A 24813-nucleotide genomic window follows, 5' to 3' on the forward strand; every position below is an offset into this window, starting at 1 on the left:
AACAGGAGTACTTTAGTGAAAAACTGCATTTATTTAAAAGTATAACATTTGTTTCCTAATGTGGGAAAAATACATTCCTAATAACCAAGATGTAATTAGAGAAAGTTAGAGGGATGAATATTTTAATGATAGAGCATATTCCCTGTCTTTATCATTAAAAAACAAAATAAACCTTTGAGTCTTAAACCACATTAAAAAATACTAAAAATGAAAGCATTGCATTTAAGGTAATTTGAAAGGACATTATAAATGTCCCAGTCATCTGTTTAAACAGGCCCTGGAACAGCTACACATTAGTAGATTACACATCCTTAAACAATTAACCATGCTTGTAATTTATCAGTAATGATTTAACTGCACAGTGCATAATTCTTATACAATGAAATTAGTTTAGGCTACATTTAATAGTTCCAGCTACCCAAGAGGCATATTGTACTTCAAGTACTGAAATATTCATTAAATAGAAAGACAGTGGAGACCTGAAAAAGTTACCGCAAGATTCAAAATACCCCAAAAGTTTGGTATGTGACAGCCATCCTAAGAATGAATGTTCAACAGGTTAAAAGTGCCATAAACCGTAACTCTCCTCCAATTTCTAAGTAACTATTATTGTTTTGGCTATTAGTGTTCCCAAAAGACTATAGGAAAAAAGTGTTAACGTTCTTGAGAGTTAAGTGTATTTTAAATTATTTCTCTAAATTCAGGAAGAGCCAGCTGACCACTACCCACAAAATAATGCCCATTCAAGCAACAAGTGCCAAATTCAAAGGTAGAATATCAAGCAATTTTTTATCTAAAGGAATCAAATTTCTAAACTCAACAACTGCCTCTTGAATTTTTTTTAAAGAAGTAAATTAGGTAAGCTTGACAATTATCTGTGAAATCCTTCACCAATGCCCTTGATGTTGGAGTAGAACACTGTAATATGTAGAAAAGAGACCAGTCATAAACTTTGAAACCACTATTCTGGGGAGAGCAGAGGATCGGAGACTTCTATTTAAACCTTTTCTCTGTTATTCCTAGAAAAGATATGTGGAATTTTAAAACTTCTACTTTCACTCTTACATGTTTGGTCTGAGGGAAGTGATTCAACTTAAGTCTATCTACTTTGGCCATATAAAGACAAATCTGTAATTAATTTTTGTCGCTGATCTACAAGTACTTTACATTGCCCTACTGTTTTTCAAACCCACATACCTCCTCTGAGTTTTCTAATGAAACTGTTTCTGAAATAGCTGCGATTTGCCATGAATTTCTAACCCTTTGGGTCTATTGTTTTCATTCAGACTTAGTCTGCTTATCTCAAAGTCATCAGATATAAACAAATTTGCATTTATATGACTCTTCCTTCAAAGTGTATTATAGAAGATCTGGTAACTGCACAGAAATACAGTAAATAATATGTCAACAAAGGATGAACCGTAAATGAGATCAAAAGAGATAATGTAAAGGAAAGCACTTTATAAAGTGTAATACATTATCCAAATGGAATGCATCATTGTTACTTTTTAAATTTTTTTTAACGTTTATTTATTTTTGAGACAGAGAGAGACAGAGCATGAATGGGGGAGGGGCAGAGAGATGAGGGAGACACAGGATTGGAAGCAGGCTCCAGGCTCTGAGCCATCAGCCCAGAGCCCGACACGGACCGCGAGATCGTGACCTGAGCTGAAGTGGGACTGAGCCACCCAGGTGCCCCTATCATTGTTACTTTTAAAAACACTTAATTGACAACCAGACGATACAATTATGCACAACAAAACTGCAAGAGATTTCATCCTTAGACAGAGGCAAACTTATCCCACATGGTTTCCTTCTACAAAATTTAAAGGGACAGCAAATCAGAACCGTTAGTTGTCTCTATAATTTTTATTATTACCCAAAACATATAAATTTCATGTGAAATTCACAATTTTACCACCTTTACACAGCAATTGATAATTTCAGTGTTTCTTTCAGATACATACATATAATAACTGCAATATTCTCTCTTGGTCTCAATCTCTTCTCTTTCTTATTTTTCTCAATAGCTATTACAAAACATTTCTACTTTCTTCAAGTCACTTACCTCACTCCACTAACCTCCATTCTTAATGTATGATTTTATCTCTTCCTTAACAGAAATAGAGGCTTCCCTAACACAGTGGTCACATTTTCCCCTCCCCTATGGGAAAACAACAACAACAAAAGCAACAACAAAACAAAACCTGACCTGTAATATTAGCAGATTTCTGTGGTGTAAATACTCCTACCACAGCTGATTTCAAGCCACTACCTTGCAAAATTCTTAACTATCATCACTGACCCAATTCCCTGTGTATTCATTTATCTTACATGCTAGCCTATAAGGCCAATCTCAACTAAATATGTATTCCAAGTATCACGCATGCTGCTTACAAAATAGGATACAGTCAAAAAATAGAGAAGACAGAATATTTCTTGGGGAAACCTAAAATGATTGCCATATTGAGTACTTAATTTGGCTACAGGTTCAATTTTATGTGTTAGGAATTTTGTATACACTCTTACCCTGAGGTCATGATCCCGGAAGAAACAAAAATTCAGTGTAAAATGTTATGTGTGCTGTGGAATCTTACGAAGAGACAAAATACACTGGGCATTTGGCTTCGGGTTTGGAATTTTCAGAAAACAAAGGCTGTGTGCCCATCACTAGAAAGCAGCAATTGGTTGGCCTATATACCTCATGCACTTATAGTGAGCGTAAAACAAGGGCATAAGTCCAGATGTAAATGGAAGAAATACATCAAGGAAATCACTTTTAAATAAGGCAAAGGAGCAGAGTGGCTCGTGATGCTCGTATGCTAGAAGAAGGCAGACACGTGTGAATCCTGACTTGCCACTTACTACCCATTTGAAATTGGGCTACTTTATTTATCTCTGTAAACCTTAGTTTTCTCATCTGAAAAACAAAAGGAAATAATAGTATCTTTCTTAACAGTATCATGATAAGGATTAAATGAAATAATGTTTAAGTTTCAATTCTAATAATTAAGCAAGTATAACATCTAGATGTCACAAGGTGAAGATACAAATGCTAATTAAAGAATTATACATTAAAATGGAATTTGGGGGTTTTAGCTATATGATTACTTGGCCTGTGGAACAACTTGCAAAGTCTCCCCATGAACAGTGCCATACCCAATATCAGCCATGTGCTAAATGCTCTGTAACTATTTGCTTGATTGGAGCCAATGAAGCACTTAAAGATTTAAGAAAATTTAAAGTTCAGAGAAACAAAAAGATATTATTATTACAATATTTTTATTTTTCATACCCAACAATTTTTACCTGCATTTGAAGCTGGTGAACTCAGAGTAGGCAGGTGGTTAATATGCATGAAATGCATGCAGGTGGTCTGATACTGAGGTGGTTCTCTAGGAGTCCCTAACATAAGAAACTTCATAGTTTTTCTTTCCTTTCCCAGTATAATCCTGTAGGTGGCCTGCTCATGGTGCTTCTGTTTTTCTTTCCCATGAAATCATGTAGGTGGGCACTTGGCTGGTGGCTAGTATTTTCTATCTTTTCTCTTTAGCGGCTTTACATCCAAGATAATCTTAACCCTCCTCTTTTAATATGCCTTGAATCTTTCCAAGGAGAAGACCCACAACACCCCTAGTCTTCAAATCAGCCGTAACCTCTACTCTTAATCAAAGCCACACACTCCACTCTATTTCGCAAACACAACAAAGGACTGACATTTAACAGAAGAATAATTGGAAGATCACAGAGCTACTGGGAGATCATCATCTCCCACTCTCATTGGTGCCCCATCGCCGACAATGGGAGAATGTGGGCAGGGGGGTCCCCTTTCATGGAACTGCCACCATCCATAAAGTAATTTTACTTTATTGAGCTTGGGCCCAAAACCAAAATTCAGCCTTTCTTCCCTGCCCCCACCCCCAACTTCTACCATATTCAATAGTACCATTATTGGTGAATGCAAACTTGTAGAACAAGTCAAGAAAGATTTGCATATTAAAGATGATAAAATCAGGAAGGCTCACTCAAAATTGTGTGTCAAAGTTACTACATTTCATGAGATTCATTTATTATTTACTTATTCATTTATTTATTTTAGAGAGAAAGAGAGCAGGAACAGGGGAGAGGACTAGTGGGGACAGGGGAGGGAGAATATTAAGTGGCTCCGCACTGAGCATGGATGAGGGGGCTCAATCCCAGGACTCTGGCTGGGATCATGACCTGAGCCCAAATCAATACTCAAACGCCCAACTGACTGAACCATCCAGGCTCTCCTCATGAGCATTGTTTCAATACTAACTTTCTATAATTTTTCCAGTTACTGCAGCATCACAAATTACATAGATCAGGGTTAAAACTAAGAAAAAAAGAAAAAAGTCCGCAATTTCAAAAGTCTCTTTACTATGTAAGGAAAAGAAGAAATCAAGGGAGAGATAGAGCAAAGATCTTTTTTGTTCTTATCACTCTTAGTAACAGATTTTTCTCATGTCTCTGTCAAAAAAAAAAAAAAAAGGAAAAGGAAAACAAAGATAATATTAAACACAAGATTTCTTTCTATTTCTCTTTTCTTAAATAGCCTTTGAAATGAAGTTGGCTGACACAGCTAGTTCACAATGTTGCTGGAAGCTGGTCTGGCACTCAAAGCTATGCCATGTTGTTCTCCCGTTGGACACGAGCAAACTCACAGGACACCAACTTCACACACGGTCACTCTGTGACAGTGTTAATGTGAGACAAACAAGGCCATCTCACAAGTTTGTCTAAGCACAAAGGAAAACAAGGTCACTGTACAGATCACAAAATACCAAACATTCTTTCTCCTAATGAGTAACCACTGTTTCTTTGCTAAGTACAGCGATTAGACGCACTCTTGTCTATACTGCTTGGAGATAAGGTTTTTTAACCCACATAATCATCGAATTGTCTGCATTTCAAGACAACAACTGATCCAGAGCAATGTCTGCTTTCTAATAGCCTCTTACTGAGATGCGCTATTGTTTATCCTGATGCGTATTCTCCATTGCAGCAATGGATAATAAAGTGAACTTTTAAAACTACAGACACGTTTCTGGTGGTGTTCAGCCAAAGAGCGTTAGCCAGTATTATTAACTCTTTTCACATATGTAGAAAGTGATGCTCAGAGAGTTTTGAAAAATTCCGGTAGCAGCAAGAATAAAAGCCAGATCTTTCTCAACTAACTCAGAACTATGAAATATAGATATAGATATGGATATACAGATATCCAATGCTTCTGTTATGTTGAACATATGGCATCATATAAGGCTTATTTACCATTTTTATCTCCCTACAGCAGCCTACCCCACACTTGAAAATGCTCCATTATTAGTTTATTCCTTGAGGTTCATGACCATTGTGTGAAAGTAACTCAACTACTAGTTCCACTTTTACCCATGTTAATTTATTATTTTCTCTTTAGTGTTGCTGAAAAGTCAATGCAGTAGGTATGTTGTGATTGGCATATACTCCAAGCTTATGTGTTAATTCAGTAAGATCAGTAGACTGGGTTCTCCAATCCACTGATCTCAAAGGCTCCCCTAACCATCTATGATTCTATGGAAGAATGATCTTTAAACCATAACATGCTATTTCTTACTGCAGTTCCCATGCCCTCATTTGTTGTTTAACCAACACTTATTGGCATCTAACTATGCTAAAACATCTACTAGGTTCTGGAGACATAAAGAAAATCTCCACCCTAGAGCAGTGGATACACAGAATCCTACTTCTAAGCCTCCTAAGTACTCATTAAAGAAGGGCACTACTTGGAATGAGCACTGGGTGCCACATGTAAGAGGTGAATCATGGGGTTCTACTCCTGAAACCAAGATTACATTGTATGTTAACTAAGTTGAATTTAAAGATAGATAGATAGATAGATAGATAGATAGATAAAAGAGTAGAAGGTTAAAAGATTCCAAGATATGTGTTCAAATCCACTCATGTAAGTTTTTGAAAATATGCTTGAATCCAGGGACAGCAGTGGTTATGTTCTCTTGAGCTCTGAAAGCCCAGAATAAAGCTCCCACCCACAGTAGCTATTTAGTATATATAAATAAATGTCTTAAGATATCACAGTTGCAAAATGTGGTAATACGAATACAAAAGAAACAGAATCAATATCTAGTTTGCAGAAAGGAGTGTCCTAGCCAAATTTTGTTAATGCTATCAATTTGCAATGGCTAACAGAACACAGAAGCTTAATATCATGTCAGTGGAAAACACACAGAATGAAAGATCATCTCACAAGATGCTAGTTTCCTGAACTTTTGGCAAAATATTTTCTGTACTTATGCAGGTACTTATATTTTCCAGTTAAGAATTAAAATTAGGCAGAATGCTTATTCCATAGGACTTTGGGATTCCTTCTCTGGAGATGTGAAAAAGAAGTATAAGCCAGTTGGGTTACATACTGTGATTATTTGTATATTTTTTCCAATTTTTTGAGTTGTCTCTTTTCTACTTCAAAACAATAATCAAGGAAAGTATTTTATATATGATTTCTCTTCTACTTACGTCTCACTCTGCACACAACCTCACCCCAGCAAACATACATTTTGTCTTTTTGGTTCTTTATCTAAAACTACCACTGTAACTGTCACGTCAAGTTCCTTATGGGTTATATTCAGTTCATGCAGGTGACAAACAGCTTCTTGATTAGCTACAGTTCTTTTACCACCAAATTCTGTTTCCAAAATAAGAATTAAATAACTTTTTTTAAATAGCAGGCCACTAACAAGTTATTAAGGAAAAAACAGGTGGACTCTGGCTACCGACACTGGCTGAAACTGAAGGAGCAAGAATGAATCAGTTCTCTTCTTTGAAAGACAGACCCACTTCCCTTTGGTCTCCTGTTTCTGTCTACCACTATGCATGGTTTCCAGCTTTGGGCCAAGAAGGAGGTAAAGTGAAGGAACCACCAATAAAATCAGCTAGACAGGAATGGAGGTGAGGCTGTTTGGGGGAACTTATCTGACATTTCCATGCTTCTCTGTGAGAAAATACTGGAGCAGTGAGCAGGGTTTTCAATCACCTGGTCTCATTCCACTTGACTGCAAGCGTATAAATCATGGACACAAGACTGGATAGGAATGAAACACCCAACTCAAATGAATTTGAAGTAACTTTGCATATCCTCTCCTTGGCATGGATCACTAGTCAGACCACATGTAAAGTGTTTTTTTGTTTTGTTTGGTTTTCATTCTGAGTATTTGTGTGTGTCTATGTTGACAGACTCAATGTCTTCAGAAAAAAAAAAACTAGCAAAATAATAAGGGTCTACAAACCTGAAGAAGACTATTATTTGAAAAAGACAAGTATTTGAAAAATTGTCATATACAATTGAAGTACATATATTAAATATTTCCCCTCCATTGGTAAGATTAAAGAATAGGAGTTTAAAGAGTAAAAGATACCAGGAGGCAGGGCCTGATTCAAGCTGTAATTTATACACAGGAATTTTCTAGTGATGAATTAAGCTCCTGCCAAGGTGTTAAATTCTTCTTAGAGGTGTTCAAACAGATTGACCATTTTGAGAAAGAAATCATAGAACATCCTCATTTTTATAGGAGGCTATATTAGTTAGACTAGACCTTCCAACTCTGATTTCCTTTTTTTTTTTCTTTTAACTCTGTCCTTTTCTTCCATTGTAGGCATACATGGAAATATTTTACACAGGGTGTGCCACCAGCGCAAAATTCTTGCTTAACACAATGAAAATAGAAATTTCTTAAGGAAATGTCACAGATTCTGTAGAGAAATTTTCAAATTATATTGATAGTTATTGTGGAAAGGTGTGACGTTGAATTCATATACTTGGCAAAGTCTCTTTCTGTTCAATGCGAGTGTGGATTTTAGGGAAACAGTATGGAGGTATTACTAAAGAAAATATTGCCTTCCTGGGCCATTCATACCCACCCTAATTTTTCACAAATATTTTTTATTTTACATGTACATTTTAAAGTATCTTCAAATTTACAATGTATAATGAGTTTAATATATAACCACATAGAAAAATTTGCTTAATTTAACCAATATCCACCAACACATCTTAAGAAATGGATATAGATTATAAAGATGCTTCTAAAATCTAAAGAATGGGTGACATGTTTAGTCTCTAAAACACTGAAAGAAAAATCAGCTAATTTCTGAGGTATAATATACACCTTTTCTTTTCATTAATATATTCAAGTCCTTTGTTTTTATAAATTTATTTATTTATTTTGGTAGAGAGAGAGAGAGAGCTGGCAAGGGGCAGAAAGAGGGAAAGAGACAATCCCAAGCAGGATCTCTGCTGTCAGCACAGAGGCCAACATGGGGCTCGATCTCATGAACCTTGAGATCATGACCTGAGCCAAAATCAAGAGTCAGATGCTTAAACCAATTGAGCTACCCAGGTGCCCCTCAAGCCATTTGTTTCTGGATGACAATATTTCTCCTGTTTTCTCAAACGTCACTACCCTAATAGGCTTATTTCTTAAGATGCCTGTTTACAATTCACTTTTTAAATAAGTAGACTCAATTCTAATTGGATTATGAGATTATGAAAGTTAGCTTAGTACTGAGTCCATACCCCTTCCTTTTAAGCAGTTATTCCTAGATTTTTTTTTTCAAAGACACACTACCTATTCTGAAAAAAAAAAAAAAAATGCATTCATTACCATTAACAGCCTCCATTTGATCTGATAGTTTTGACTGTGTAGGAAGAATACTAATAAAGGAGAGAAAACTGTAGAATGAGTATGACTTACTACAAAACCAAAAGTGACAGCATTTGTGATTTAATCTTTATTTTGACATTTTTCTCTGATCCCCCTCAAGTTTAAGAAGCCCATGAACTCTATCTATTGGTTATATTCATATAAACAGTAAACAGAGGGGACAATATTTAGTCATGAAAAAAAAACGTTTGCAAATGAAAGTACATGTTTAAGTACATTTCTTTGGTGATGTGTTTTGTTTGTTTTGTTTTTTGTTTTAGTAATTTAAGGCCAGCAGCCACAACCAAATCAATGCAGGAGTGAAGTCAATAATATATATCTTAGACTGTGATGTTTTGGCATTACTGGACCTAATATAAAATATTAGTATAAATAATTTCTTTTGGAGATGGAAAATTTAAGATAACTTTTAATAAAGGTTGAAGTGATATGTATCTATACAGAAGTGTAAAAGGATGAGGAAGCCATTAATATTCACTGAGCATCTCCTATTCGCCAACTTCTTAGCAAAGACTATTTCATTTTGTCTTCCCTATAAACCTCTGAGATAAATTTTATTATTCCTGTTCATTTGGTGGAGAAAAATGAAGCCTTTGGTTCCAAGATACCAAATAGGCTTGGAAAAGAATTCAGATTATTGTAATCACAAGGGTGTGCCTTCTGGGGTTCCTGGATAGCTCAGTCGGTTAAGCAACTGACTTTGGTTCAGGTCATGATCTCACTGTTCATGAGTTTGAGCCTTGCATCGGGCTCTGTGAGGACACCTCAGAGCCCGGAGCCTGCTTTGGATTCTGTGTCTCCCTCTCTCTGTGCCCTTCTCTCTCTCTCTCTCTCTCTCTCTCTCAATCTCTCAAAAATAAATAAATATTAAAAATATATTTTACAAGGGTGTGCCTTAGTCCTTGTTTGAGGAACATAACTTGACACGCTCCCACTTTCCACACAGGGCTATTAAGAGACGGAAGTAACCAAACAGATCAGAACCCACTTTCAAGTTTTCTACTGGACAAGCATACAATTGGTCATTCTGAGCAATCTAAGTCAGAGCCTGGCACTATGGGAACACAGCATCAACAATATAATGCCATGGGTGGTACGTGAATCTTTGTGAAGTAGGAGGGGTAGGGGGTGGAATTACTGAAAACCAGCAAGAACTGCAGAGGCCTAATATGAAAGCATGTAGGTTATGCATACGTGTCTTTAGCCTAAGTAGGTACTCACTCTGCAAACAGTCAGCATTTAGGAGGTCCTGACACTTTTCATGGCATTTCACTCCACACTCCAAACACTTCATGCCTTGCCGGGCAATGCCCCACAGGAGCCCTTCACACTCGTAACAGTAGGTGGGTGTTGTTGCCGTCCAGACCTCAAAATTGTGAGGGGTGGTGGAGGACATGGGGTAGATCAGTGCCTGCAAGGTCTTCTTGAAGACATGTATTTTCTGTAAAGATGAGATAAGTTTCAATGTCAGCCAAGTCAGTGTATTTCAAGGATTTCAACAAATAACAAACTATTTTATCATTTTTCCCTGAAAACATTGTTTTGAAAGAGCCCCTTAATTATTGATTTAAGTAATGACAAGAACTCTGCTCACTATTCTTTTCTCAGTGTTCTAGGGTCCAATTTGTCATGTGAACACAAAGAACTCCCTTACATCCCAGACTGGACTGGGTTCCACTGTTGTGCAAGCTTCTTTCATAGCAGCAAGAAGCTCTAATTACTTGATAATATCCACACCCCTGCTATACTGTGGACTCCATGAGGTGAAGGATTATGAAATTCTTGCTCATTGCTATTATCAGTCATTGGAGCATAACCTAGTCCCTGTCTAATATTGGTGCCTAAGAAATATTAATATATACATATATATTGTATATACATATATAACATATGTATAATATATATAGTATACATATATACACATACACACGCGCATATATATGTGTGAGCGTGTACACATGCACACACATCTTTAAATAGCTATCCTTGGTCTAAACTGGTTCTTGGTAAGATTGTTAAGTAGATTCAAAGCATTCTAAATGCTGACTTAATGATCCAGAAACATCCCCACCCCTCTTTTGCATCCTACAGCGGTATCTCTTCCATGACTCTGTACTCTCCCAGACCTTTCAACCCTTCCCAGCTCCAAAGAATTCTCATTCTATAATTCCTTCTACAAGGGACTGTTTTCATTGCCTATCCTTTAAGAACAAGGTCACCAACTAATTAATAAGAGAGCACTAGTAGCAGGTAAAACTTATATGCGACTCTCCCATGGTAATGGTAATATTTTAAGGGAAGATAAGTTTTTACAACACATGGAAGGACTCTCAGTGACAAGCCACTGGTGGGGTAGAAAAATTCACTGAATGAGTAGACAGAGGAGACCTGAGTTCCCCAGCATAGGGCCATTCAATGAAATTTAATATGGGCTTCTTCAGGACATATTTAGGGCCAGTCTTCGATATTTCTCTCCTTAGTGCCAATCATTGTCTCTGACACATAGTAGGGATATGACACATATTTTGTGGGAATGTTCTTTCACTTAGAAGTATGGTAATCCACAGAGACTTACAAACCTTACTTTCCTCCCCTATCTACCTATCTGCAATATTATTTTGAAGATCAAATTGTATGACAGTAACAAATGTGTTCCACAGACTTCAAAATACTAAATAAATAATAAGTGTTAGTATTGATACTGGATTTTCCAGAAACCATCCTAGGTTGATAGGAAAAAGACCTATTTGGATCAGTACTTCTCTGTGCTTTTCATATATAACAATGCAGGTATCTTCTTAAAAGAAAGACTATCACTCTGAAGTTACATTTACAAATAATTTCACAAAACTTCCTGATACATAATGAATGGATATTTACATAAGTCCAGTAGGAGCCTAGCATTTACATGAAACATTTATATTTTGCATTAATAATCTTTAAATCTCATTTCAGAATACCTTCCCACAGTGTTGAAATGGGCAACTTTCCATTATTCCTCAATTCCACAGTATGGTAACAGCATATTTCCCTTTATTAGTATATTCCCCTCATGGTGTGTTTTCCCAGAATATGTTTGGTAATGGTACTGGAATATTCCCTGCAGGGAGTTAAGCTTCACTAAATTTTTTTCTAACTTTTGAACAGCAAGATCCAGCCTTGCTGCTACATGAGGGTCTGGCTGAAGCTTTTTATACTTCATGTGAGTCTAGAGAACAGCAGTGTGATCAAATAGAGGAATTATTCAAGTGGGGGACCCCCATATTAGGGTTTATACAAACAACTGGATCCATCCTTTCAATAGAGCCTCACCCAAGTAATCTTTGGCCTCATTTCATAATGAAGATGTCGTCTTGCAAAATAACTGTTAAGAGTTCTTTTAGAATTAAAACGATGTATAATTCATCTTTGCTTCCCCTGCACAGCTTAGCAGAGTATTATTATCAATATCATTAAACTGAATTGAACAATTCACTTTGGCATAACAGATTTTCAATCAGCCATCCATAGACAGTTTCCTGTTCTAGCTGGGCTCAGGGTGTGTGTGTGTGTGTGTGTGTGTGTGTGTGCGCGCGCGCATATAATGTAGCTTTTTGGTTTAGCTAAAAAACAAGTGCGGAATTTAGTTATATTTGCAATCACATCAGGTAATTTGTTGTTCCCTTAGTAGGGGAAAGTAATTCTAACTAAATAGAACACTAGGTGGGAATAGTCTGCTAATGAATACAAGTAGAGAAAAACATACCAACTTAGAAAGTAGGGTTGGGTAAAGGGTTGTTTTGAACATGAACTTATCTACATGTTTTAAGGTTAAGTAAATGGTTCATACATTTTATCTAATACCCTGTGACTATTATCTTTTTCATTGAATTCAAATTATATATAGTCAGTCCTCTACATTCTTAAGCTATAGCAGGAGTAATAAATTTAAGGAAGAGTTCCTAAAAAATTAAACATACTGGAGAAAACCAAATAAAAGACAGTTCTAAATAAACAGATGAGAAGTTTTCATTGAAATGTTTTGTTTGGTTGGGTTTAAAGAGCCATGATCCATTTCATAAAAAGAGAATGAAGCTAATTAAAAAAAAAAAAAAAAAAACGATAGTAACATTGAAAATTTACTAGATAGGGGCTCCTGGGTGGCTCAGTCGGTTGAGCGTCCAACTTCAGCTCAGGTCATGATCTCGCGGTCCGCGAGTTGGAGCCCCGCGTCGGGCTCTGGGCTGATGGCTCGGAGCCTGGAGCCTGCTTCTGATTCTGTGTCTCCCTCTCTCTCTGCCCCTCCCCCACTCATGCTGTGTCTCTCTCTGTCTCAAAAATAAATAAACGTTAAAAAAATTTAAAAAAAAAGAAAATTTACTAGATAACACACTGAAAATCAACTGAATGGGGCATTAAAACAAATTGAACATTTAAAAGATGGAGAAGCTGGAGAAAATATTGTATACTTCACTACAAGGTATATATCCTCGGTCTGACAGAAATGATAATATGTATCTTTTTCACTTGTGATTTTGGGGATATGAGCATGTCTATCAAAGCTGAAAATTAAAATAAATGACATATGGAAACAGTTCTTACTGAAGCAAAGTATAAGATGTAAGGATGGTCAGTTCAGAAACTCAGGAAATGATTAGCTAGGAAAGCATGTACAAATATACCTCATAAGGGATTCTTACTCTCACAAGAATACTGCATCCTGGGAAAATAAGGTACTTTCTTAGTTAGCAAAGACCGACCAGACCAAACAAGATTATAAAAAGGACCAAAAATAAAAGAGTTCTGTGGAATAAGACAAAAAAGATAGGGTATGAAAAACTGAATAAAACAAGGAGAAGCCCCAGAATTAGCCACTGAACATGACAGATGGGAGTTTGTAACTATTAGAAGTTGCCTTAAAAGGAAGAGATTTTTTTTATGTAGTACATTAAACAGATAGAAAGATAATTAAGTACAGTTAATAAACAGGATCCTCACTAATATGAAAGGATGAGACTGCGTATGTTATCTGGGGAGAGTTTCTGGCCTACGTAAATCCAGATATGTAGAGAAGATGATGCCAAGAACAAGCAGAGCCCTAATCTAATGGGATTAGGAAACAAGGACAGAATGAATTCAGCAAAAGAGAAGACTTGCTGTTAATCTATTATAAAGGTTTCTAAAATTTCCAAATCTTCCACAATAAACATTTAATACTTTCTAAAATATATTTTCATTTTTTAAAATATTCTTTCATTCACTGTATGATCAAGTTGCATTTTACATCCAAGAGAAGACTCTTGTTTCTATATGACAAAAGACAAAGGATGCTGGTATTTATGGATGTGTATATATGTTCTTTATTTCCCCCTCTTTTAAAAGTCACAAAGCTTTTGTAAATCATGCTCAATACTTCATGGAAGTTACTTACAAAATAAAATAATTCTCACTGGCAAACAACATTGCTGGCTTTTCCTCCATTCTAAATAAAAACAAAACAAAGCAGCAACAACAACAACCATCAATCTCAGATGTCACTTTCCAGTATGTATTTTCTAATTATATCAAAATGCATGCTCACTGTGGAAACAATTTATAAAACAAAAAAGCACTAAAAAAACAAACAAAAAGTTACTCAATTTAATATTTGAAAGTTAGTCATGGTTTTATTTGTGTTCTCCGAGGATTTTTTTCTATTTATATACAGAATGTAAGACTTATGCAATTAGGAATAAAACCTGTAAACATCAGTTTTATATTACTGAACTGACTGAAGAAAAAAGAAGGTGACTTACTTTGTGAAGACACTGTTTTATCTGTAGAAATGAGGGTAGGAAATGCTTTGGCTCTGATAAACCTCTTTAGCCAAATACAGATTACAGATTACAAAGGAAAGGATGCTCATATCCTAAACAATGATTTTGTTAAAAATCCGTCCTCTAATAAACTATAATCTTGGGTGAAATGCTATAATATATCACTTTCTGAACAATTAGGACACACAAAAAAATGAATTGTCTTTTCTACATAACTATATGAGAAAATTAAAATGAGCCCAATAAATAAAGCATTCAGGCTTCCTGCCAAAGGCAATGACTAGTGTTTTTAGACAATCAATATTCTAATCAACCAAATGTTAATACAATAGGAACAAAGCATGTCTATCTCCTTTTGCCATACACCTGTTCTCTTTTTCCTCTACCATGTTAACCAGTGACTGAACTAATAAAGTTCTAATCTTCTCATCATCCTGTGGGTTTCCTCATGGGATTATGTAAACCATGATTTTCCTATTCTCAAAAAAAAAATCATATTTTGATAACTACAAGAAAAAATATGCTTCTTGTTTTGAAGCATTATTCATGTACCTTGGGGGAAAAATCTATTTGCTGTCCTGTAGGTATCATTTCACTCTTTCTGTACAAAAGCATCAGAAATATTTGCAGAGCAAATATTATGTACAATGTGACCTTTGAAATTTGTTATAAACAAGAAGACAGAACAATAGCATAAGAAGTTTGTGAGTATAAAAACAGCCTAATTTCAGGTCTGATTTACTCACAAGGACAATCATCACATAAGACTGACTGTAGAAGTTAAAGTTATTCAGGTAAAATTTTGTACCAGAAAAGTATAGACACCAAAAGTTATGTGCCTATCCTTGGAAAAGTGTGAATAATTTGTATTACTTATATTGTTTTTTAACAGACACTAATTATCATTGAGCTAAGTGACTTAGTAAGTCCAAATAGAGTGAATAATGATAAAGAAGAGGATACAATAATTAAAGAAGAGTTCAAAATAACACAGACCTATTATGACAGAAAACACAACCTGGAAACAAATTAGGACAGATTTGTCATGTACTGTATCACTTTTCTTCAATTCAAACTTTCAATGAAATTGTGAATGTAATTATATAAAGTTCTAAAGACTCCACCCAAAAACTGTTAGAATAAATAAACTCAGTAAATTTGTAGAATATAAAATCAATACACTAAGATGTGCTTCATTTCTATGCATAAATAACAAATCGTCAGGGAAACGAAGAAATGAATTTAACTTACACTTGCATCAAAAATAATAAAATACCTAAAAGTAAATATAACCAAGGAGATGAAAGATCTATACATTTAAAAGTATAAAATATTAGCGAAAGAATCAGAGAAGACACAAATAAATGAAAGATACTCCATGCTCATGGGTTGGAAAAATATCATTAAAATGTTCATATTATCCAAAGCAATACATAGGCTCCCCACAATCCCTATGAAAATTTCAATGGCAATTTTCACAGAAATAGAACCAGCAAACTTAAAATTTGCATGGAACCACAAAATCATGAACAGAGAAAACAATCTCAAGGAAAAAAAAAAAAAAACTAGAGGCAACACTCTCCCTGATTCCAAACTATATTACAAAGATACCATAATCAAAACAGCATTGTACTGCATAAAAACAGACACACAGATCAAAAGAACAGAACAGAGCCTCAAAATAAACCCACACATATATGTTCTATTAATTCATGACAAAGGAGCCAAGAATATACAATAGGGAAAGGACAGTCTCTCTTTAAGAGATGTGCTGGGAAAACTGAACAGCCACATGCAAAGGAATCAAACTGAACCATGATCTTATAAGATACACAAAAAAATTAATAAGAAATTAATTAAATACTTAAATATAAGACCTGAAACCATAGGCTCCTAGAAGAAAACATAGGGGATAAGCTCCTTGACATTGGTTTTGGTGATGATGTATTTTGGATTTGACACAAAAAGCAAAAATAAGTGGAGCTACATTAAACTAAAAACATTAAACTAAAAAATTTCTTCACAGTAAAAGAAACCATAAAAAAATGAAAAGACAATATGCTGAACAGAAGAATATATTTGCAAATCATGTATCTGACAAGGGAATAATATCCAAAATATATAAAGAACTCATACAACTCAATATCTAGAAAACAAACTGACTTAAAAATGGGCAGAGGACCTGAACAGATATTTGTCCAAATAAGACATACGTATGGCTAAAAGGTACATGAAAATATATTCTTTATCACCAATCTTCAGAGAGATGCAAATCAAAACCAAGAGATAACACCTTACATCTGTTAGAAAGGCAGTATTAAAACCACAAACAATAACAAGTGTTGGCAAGGATTTGGAGAAAAGGGAACACTTCTGCACTGTTGGTGGGAATTTAAATGGAAAACAGTATGGAATTACCACAAAAAATTAAAAATTAAAAATAGAACTACCATATGACCCAGAAATCCCACTTCTGGGTAATTATCCAAAGAGAATAAAAGTATTAATTTGAACATATACCTCCATGTTAACAGAAGCATTAGTTTCAACAGTAAAGACACAGAAACAACCTAAGTGTCATTAGAATGGGTAAGAAAATGTGTGTGTGTGTGTATGTATAATAGAATGTAATTCAGCTTTAAAAGAGTAAAATCTTGCCATATGCAACAACATGGTTGGATCTTGAGAACATTATGCTAAGTGAACTAGATCACAGGAAGATGAATACTGTATGATCTTACTTACACGTAGAATCTAAGAAAACAGAAACAAAAACAAAAGCAAAAACAAAAAGCCAAGCTCACAGATACAGAGAACTGATTGGTGATTGCCAGAGGCAGAGGATGGTAGGTAAAATTTGTGAATGGGGCCAAAAGGTGTAAATTTCTAGTTATGAAACAAGTAAGTCATGGGATTATAATATACACTATGGTGACCATAGTTAATACTGTGCTGTGCATTTGAAAATGCTGATCATAAAAATTGTCACAAGAAAGAAAAAAAATGAAACTGGGTGACGGAAGTTAACTAAACTTACTGTGGTGATTATTTTACATATGTAAAAATATTAATTCATTATGTTGTACACTGGAAACTAATATCTTATAGGTCATATATACCTCAATAAACAAGTGTATACAATAATAAAGGTAGTATGAGATGAGTAATTTATTAAATATAAGAGACTAAAACAATTATGAATTCATTCACTGGAGAGTAAATTTTACCATTTTAAGATGGAAAGTCTATTTTTTTTTTTTTTACCACTTGGGATAGATACAGATAATCTTTTGACAGAGACCATGAAATTAGAAAGATGGGCTAGGATATTGTAGAAATAAGAGAGGAAAGGAGGTCATCTCTGTTAAAAGGAATCCTTTTCACTGTCCTCTTGTGTAACCAAGCAAAGCCAGTCATGGAGCCATGGAAAGTGGTATGGTAAACGCAGATTATGATAAAAACTACAATATTTACTACACACTTATATGTTTAAAATGGTTGAAGTGCTTTCCATTTGTTATCTCAATGATACTCCCAATAGTACTCTAGCATCAATAATGTATTTGTTTTACATGCTGGAAAACTGATCTGTCAATGTGGCAGATTGAGTTGATATAGTGAAGCGTTGAGAAAAAATAGTTTAATATGTAAAAGGGTTAAAATGAAATAGATTCTCCAGGTGCTTGAGGGAAAAAAAAGGAACTTACTACCAGAATTATGAAAGCTGATTCCACGGAAGCCCAAAGGATGATCCAAGTTAAACTCTATGGGCTACAAACTTGCGGTTTTTTGACCATTTTCTGATATGACATTTCGACTTACCTTTTATTTAATGTTATCATTGAGGCTAGTAATGATAGTTTAAGAATTTTTGGATTTTTTTTTTCCAGGACAGAGTTATTAACTTTAAAGTTTGAAGACAAAGATATTACCAAAAAAAAAAAAAAAACCAAACAAACAAAAACAAACAAACAAACAAAAAAAAGAAAGAAACAAAGGAAGAAAAAGAAAAGAAAATGGCAGGCCAGTATCTCTAATGAACATAGATACAAATATCCTCACAGAATTTTAGCAACCTGAATTCAACAATACATTAAAAAAATGATTCACCATGGTTAAGTAAGATTTATTCCAGGGATGCAAGGGTATAATATTTATAAATCCATCAATGTGATACATCACATTAACAAGAGGAATAGTAAAAAAAAAATTATATAATCTCAATAGATACAGAAAAAACATTTTACAAAATACAAAATCTATTCATGATAAAAACTCTCAAAGTGGGTTTAGAGGGAACATACCTCAACACAATAAAGGCCATATATGAAAAACCCACAGCTAACATCATACTCAATGGTGGGAAACTGAAAACTTTTCCTCTAAGATCAGGAATAAGATAAGGATGTCCACTTTTGCCACTTTTATTCAACATAGTACTGGAAGTTCTAGCTGCAGCAATCAGAAAAAAAAAGAAAAGAAAAGAAAAATAAATAAATAAATAAGCATCCAAATTGGTAAGAAAGAAGTAAAACTGTCACTATTGACAGATAACATGATACTATATATAAAAAATCCTCAAGTCTCCATCAAAAAAAATATTAACACTTATAATTTGGTAAAGGTTACACAAAATTAACATACAGAAGTCTGTTGTGTTTCTATACACTAATAATGAAATATCAAAAAGAGAAATTAAGAAAACAATCTCATTTACAATTGCACCAAGAATAAATTTAACCAAGAAGGTGAAAAGCCCATACTCTGAAAACTACAAGATATTGTTGAAAGAATTTGAAGATGACACAAATGGAAAGATGTATCATGCTCATAGATTGGAATATTTTTAAAATGTCCACACTACCCAAGGCAGACTACAGATGCAGTACAATCTCTATCAAAATAGCAATAGCATTCTTCACAGAACTAGAAAAAATAATCCTAAAATTTGTATGGAAATACAAAAGACCTCACATAGCCAAAGCAATCTTGAGAAAGAAGAACAAAGTTTGAGATACACTACAAAACTAGTAATCAACACAGTATGGTACTGGAACAAAAACATACACCTAGAACAATACAACAGGAAAAATGCTCTAAAATAAACCCACAACTATAAACGCAATCTATGACAAAGAAAGAAAGAATATACCATGGGAAAAAAAAATCTCTTGAGTAAGAGATGATGGGAAAACTGGACAGCTACATGTAAAGAATGAAAACTGGACCACTTTTTTATATCATGCACACAACCAATTTAAAGACCTGAACGTGAGGGGCACCTGGGTGGCTCAGTGGGTTAAGCGTCTAAGTTTTATTTCAGGTCATGATCTCAGGGCTTGTGAGGTTCCGCACTGACAGTGAGGAGGAACCTGTTTGGGATTCTCTGTCAACCTCTCTGCCTCTCCACACATGTACGTGTACACTCTTCCTCTTAACATAAACATTAAGGGGTGCCTGAGTGGCTCAGTCGGTTAAGCATCCAACTTTGGCTCAGGTCATGGTCTCAGGGTTAGTGAGTTCAAGGCCCACGTTGGGCTCTGTGCTGAAAGCTCAAAGACTGGAGCCTGCTTCAGATTCTGCGTCTCCCTCTCTCTGCCCCTTCCCTGCTCACACTCGGTCTCTCTCTCCCTCAAAATAAATAAATGTTAAAAAATAATATTAAAAAAAAGACCTAGTAGTGCATGGGTGACTCAATTGGTCATGATCTCATGGTTCATGAGTTTGAGCCATACACTGGGATCTGCGATGACAGCACAGAGCCTGCTTGGGATCCTCTCTCTCTCTTTCTCAGAAGTAAACAAACAAACAAACAAAAAGACCTAATTTGAGACTTGAACCCATAAGCCTCCTGAAAGAAAACACAGGCAGTATTATCTTGGACATCAACTTTAACGATATGTTTATGTATCTGTTTCTTGAGACAAGGGGAAAAAAAGTAAAAATAAACTATTGGGACTGCACCCAAATAAAGAGGTTTTGCACAGCAAAGGAAACCATTGACAGAACAAAATGATGACCTACTGAATGAGAGAAGATATTTGCAAATGATATATCCAAGCGGTTAATATCCAAAGTCTATAAAGAACTTCTATAATTCAATACCAAAACCAAATGATCCAATTTAAAAAATGAGCAGAGGATCCGAATAGACATTCTTCCAAAAAAGACATACAGATGGCTAACAGACACATGAAAAGATGCCTTATGTCACCATCCATCAGGGCTAATCAAAATCATAATGTGAGATCACTTCACACAAGTCAGAATGGCTTGTATCAAAAACAAGAAATGAGTGTTGGTGAGGATGTGGAGAAAAGAGAACCCTCATGCACTATTGGTGGGAACATAAGTTGGTGGAGCCACTGTGGAAAACAGTATGGAGATTCCTCAAAATTTAAAAATGAAACTATTCATATGATCCAGTAATTCCACTACTGGATATTCACAAAACAAAAGAAAGAAAGAAAGAAAGAAAACACTAATTTGAAAAGATATATACACCCTTATATTCATTACAGCATTATTACCATAGTCAAGGAATGAAAGCAACTTTAATAAATGGACAAAAGAGTGGTATACACAGACAGATATGTACACCCACACACATAAGGGATTACTTGTCCATAAAAAAGAATGATATCTAGCCATTTGCAACAGCATGAATGGACTTATAAGACTTTGTACTAAGTGAAATAAGTCAAAGAAAGACAAATACCGTATCATTTCATTCATACGTGGAATTTACAAAAATAAACAAGCAAAGGAACAAAAGAAGAAAGAGAGGCATGGGACACCTGGGTGGCTCAGTTGGTTAAGTGTCCGACTTTGGCTCAGATCATGATCTCATGGTGTGTGGGTTCCAGCCCCATATTGGGCTCTGTGCTGACAGCTCAGAGCCTGGAGCCTGCTTCAGATTCTCTGTCTCCCTCTCTCTTTGCCCCTCCCACACTCATACTCTGTCTCTCTCTGTATTTCAAAAATATAAAAGAGAGAGAGAGAGAGGCAAACCAAGAAACCGACTCTTAACTGTAGAGAACTGACAGTTAACTGGGGTAGTGGAGGCGATGGGTTAAATAGGTGATGGGGATTAAGGAGTGCACCTGTGATGAACACCAGGTGATGCAGGGAAGTGTTGAATACTGTATTACACATCTGAAACGAATATTACACTGTAGGTTAACTAGAATTTAAAAACTTTTTAAAAAAATGATGACAAAAAAACACAAATGAACATACTAAAACAAAACCACACATTGTTTCTCTTTAAAATTTTTTTAATTATTTATTTATTTTTAAGAGAGGGAGAGAAAGCGAGAGCAGGGGAGGAGCAGAGGGGGATAGAGTATATGAAGCAGGATCTGTGCTGACAGCAGAGAGCCCAATGTGAGGCTCAGACTCATGAGGGAGGAGACCATCCTGAGCTGCGGTCAGAGGCTTAATTGACTGAATCACCCAGACACCCCAACCTTGTTCCTCTTAAAGAGAAGAAACTGATGATTCCAAGTGGAGGTGGGTGGGGAGATGGGTGAAATAAAGGGTATTAAGAGATACAAACTTCTGGCTATAAAATAAACTAATCACAGCAATGAAAAAATATAGCACAAGGAATATAGTCAATAATATTGTAATAACATTGTATGGGAACAGATGGTGACGACACTTAATCACGGTAAACACTGACTAATGTACAGAATTGTCAAATCAATATTATACACCTGAAACTAACATAGCAATATATGTTAATTATACTTCAATAAAAGAAATTGTAAAGTATATTTATGATACATTTAGGAAACATCTGCTATATTAAAATAAACAGTATAGATCATTTTAATTCATCTGTTGAGGAGAGGGAAAGTAAAACTCAACCTCCACAAAAGAACCTTAGAAAAGCAATTAAGAAAGACACAGTATATATTTTTTTTTTATTTTTTTTATTTAAAAAAAAACTTTTTTTTCAACGTTTTTTATTTATTTTTGGGACAGAGAGAGACAGAGCATGAACGGGGGAGGGGCAGAGAGAGAGGGAGACACAGCATCGGAAACAGGCTCCAGGCTCTGAGCCATCAGCCCAGAGCCCGACGCGGGGCTCGAACTCACGGAGCGCGAGATCGTGACCTGGCTGAAGTCGGACGCTTAACCGACTGCGCCACCCAGGCGCCCCGACACAGTATATTTTTAAAGAGGAATAGAACTAAGCTCAAATACACTATCATAAATGTAAATTGATTGAGTTCACCTGTAAAAAGACAAATTCTTGAATTGAATTGAAACTAAGCTCTGTGAGGGGCGCTTGGGTGGCTCAGTCGGTTAAGCTTGTGACTTCATTTCTGGTCATGATCTCACAGTTCATGGGTTCATAGCCCCACATCAGGCTCTGTGCTGATAGCTGAGAGGCTGGAGCCTGCTTCAGATTCTGTGTCTCACTCTCTCTCTGCCCCTTGCCTGCTCACACTCTGTCTCTAATATAAATACATAAACATTAAAAATTCAAAAAAAAAAGAAAATTAAGCTATGTGAGATACACAGAAAACATGTTAAGACTTAAAGAATGACTAAAAAAGTTCTATCAAGCAAATACTGAATCTATCAATTTGGTATAGCTGTATTAATAGCATAGAGAAAATATTTTAAAGAAAAAACATTTAAGACATTAATAAGATTACCAACAAAGTTGAAAGAAAATTATTCAGGAATACAGAAGTCCCAAAACTTATGTACCCAACAAAAAGAGCTCATATGGTATACCTACAAAATTATGAGCCAAACTATAAAATAGTCAATTAAATGCAAATCACCAAATTTGTATTCCATGTCCTCTGAAAATAATACAATGTAGTAACAATAATAGTTCATACGGCTTGTCTTTGGGAGAATAAACACTCTAAATTGACTTAAATATTAATCATTGCATCATTTATTAAATATTTCTTTTTCTCTTCCTAAGCTGTCATGGATACACAAGTATATATACTGTTCTTCAATTATTTTGTAATTATTCTTTTGTGTGTATGCAATAGTTAATAATAAAGTCAAAATTAGTGAACTATGCAGAAAAGTAGGTTCATGGTAAATACAGAGAATAGAATATGAATCTAAATAAGAAAATAAATGAAATAGAAAAAAAAAACAACAATATGGAGTCAACAAAACAAACACCAGAGAAATCTCTTGCAGTATTGATTTAAAAAGAGAGAAAATACAAATAAGGGGAAATGGCATAATCTTTTTTTTTTTTGAATGTTTGTTTATTTTTTAGACAGACTGTGTGAGCAGGGGAGGGGCAGAGAGAAGGGTACAGAGGATCTAAATTGGGCCGTGTGTTGACAGCAGAGAGCCCGGATGTGGGGCTCAAATTCACATCACCATGAGATGATGACCTGAGCTAAAGTCAGACATTCAACCGACTGAGCCACCCAGGCACTCCAGCACAAGTTTTATGTCATATAATTATATGAACAATTTGATGCAATTTGAAATTTTAGGTGATAAAAAAAAGGACAACTTTCTGGAAAAAATATAAATGATCAAAACTGAATCAAGAACAAATGTTTAAAGAACATGGATGGAACTACTACATTAAATTGATTCAGTAGTCAAATAACCATTCTCAAAAAAATTACACAATGGTTTTAGAGGCAAGTTTGTCCATCTTTCAAGGCATAGCAACACGTACTGTGCACAAACTATTCAAGAGAAGTAAGAAAAGAGACAGCTTCCCAACTTATTTTACAAAGCTAGGTTATTGACGCCAAAATTGCTTAAAGACACAGTAAACCACAGGGCATTTTATTTATAAACACAGATGAAAAATCTTATGTAACTAGCAAACATAAGAAAGTCAAGGCCAAGAAAGTTTCAGTAACTTGCCCATGTTCCTACAACTAGTAAATAGTGGAGCTCTATCTCTCTCAAACCAAAGACTGTGTTCTTGAAGGAGAGACGCAGGACCAATAACAAGACTTGCAAACAAGCGAACACCTTTAAATTTGTGATTACCATGGATTTCCATATCAGTACACCCTGGAATCTGACCTGCAGCTGCGGAGGTTACAGGGAGGCATGGGATAAAGCATATACTCTAGAGACTTCATTGCGACTCCTCTTCCCTCTCTGCCACCTGCTCTGGCTGGCAAGACAATGTTTTCTTTTAATTCTCACAAACTGTGGAGAGTAAGTATTATTACTTTTATTTTACAAACGAGGTGAACACATCTTAGGGAGGCAAAAAGTACTGAAAAGAAATGAGTTCACAAAGATAATAGAGGTAGAGCTGA

At 35.3% G+C, this 24813-nt stretch overlaps 1 protein-coding gene across 2 annotated transcripts in view; it reads right to left on the reverse strand.

The window, feature by feature from the left end:
* The window catches only part of UNC13C (unc-13 homolog C), a 585929-nt gene that overhangs the window by 347209 nt on the left and 213907 nt on the right, over positions 1-24813 (reverse strand). For both annotated transcript variants that reach the window (XM_047074451.1, XM_047074449.1), the window contains one exon: positions 9960-10179. In XM_047074451.1, the coding sequence (XP_046930407.1) occupies positions 9960-10179 (220 nt within the window). The remainder of the gene's footprint in view (positions 1-9959; positions 10180-24813) is intronic.

Source organism: Lynx rufus, unplaced genomic scaffold, assembly GCF_022079265.1.
Source record: "Lynx rufus isolate CCGP_SWC_20201006 ecotype Redwood Valley unplaced genomic scaffold, mLynRuf1.p SCAF_13, whole genome shotgun sequence".
Lineage (NCBI taxonomy): Eukaryota > Metazoa > Chordata > Mammalia > Carnivora > Felidae > Lynx > Lynx rufus.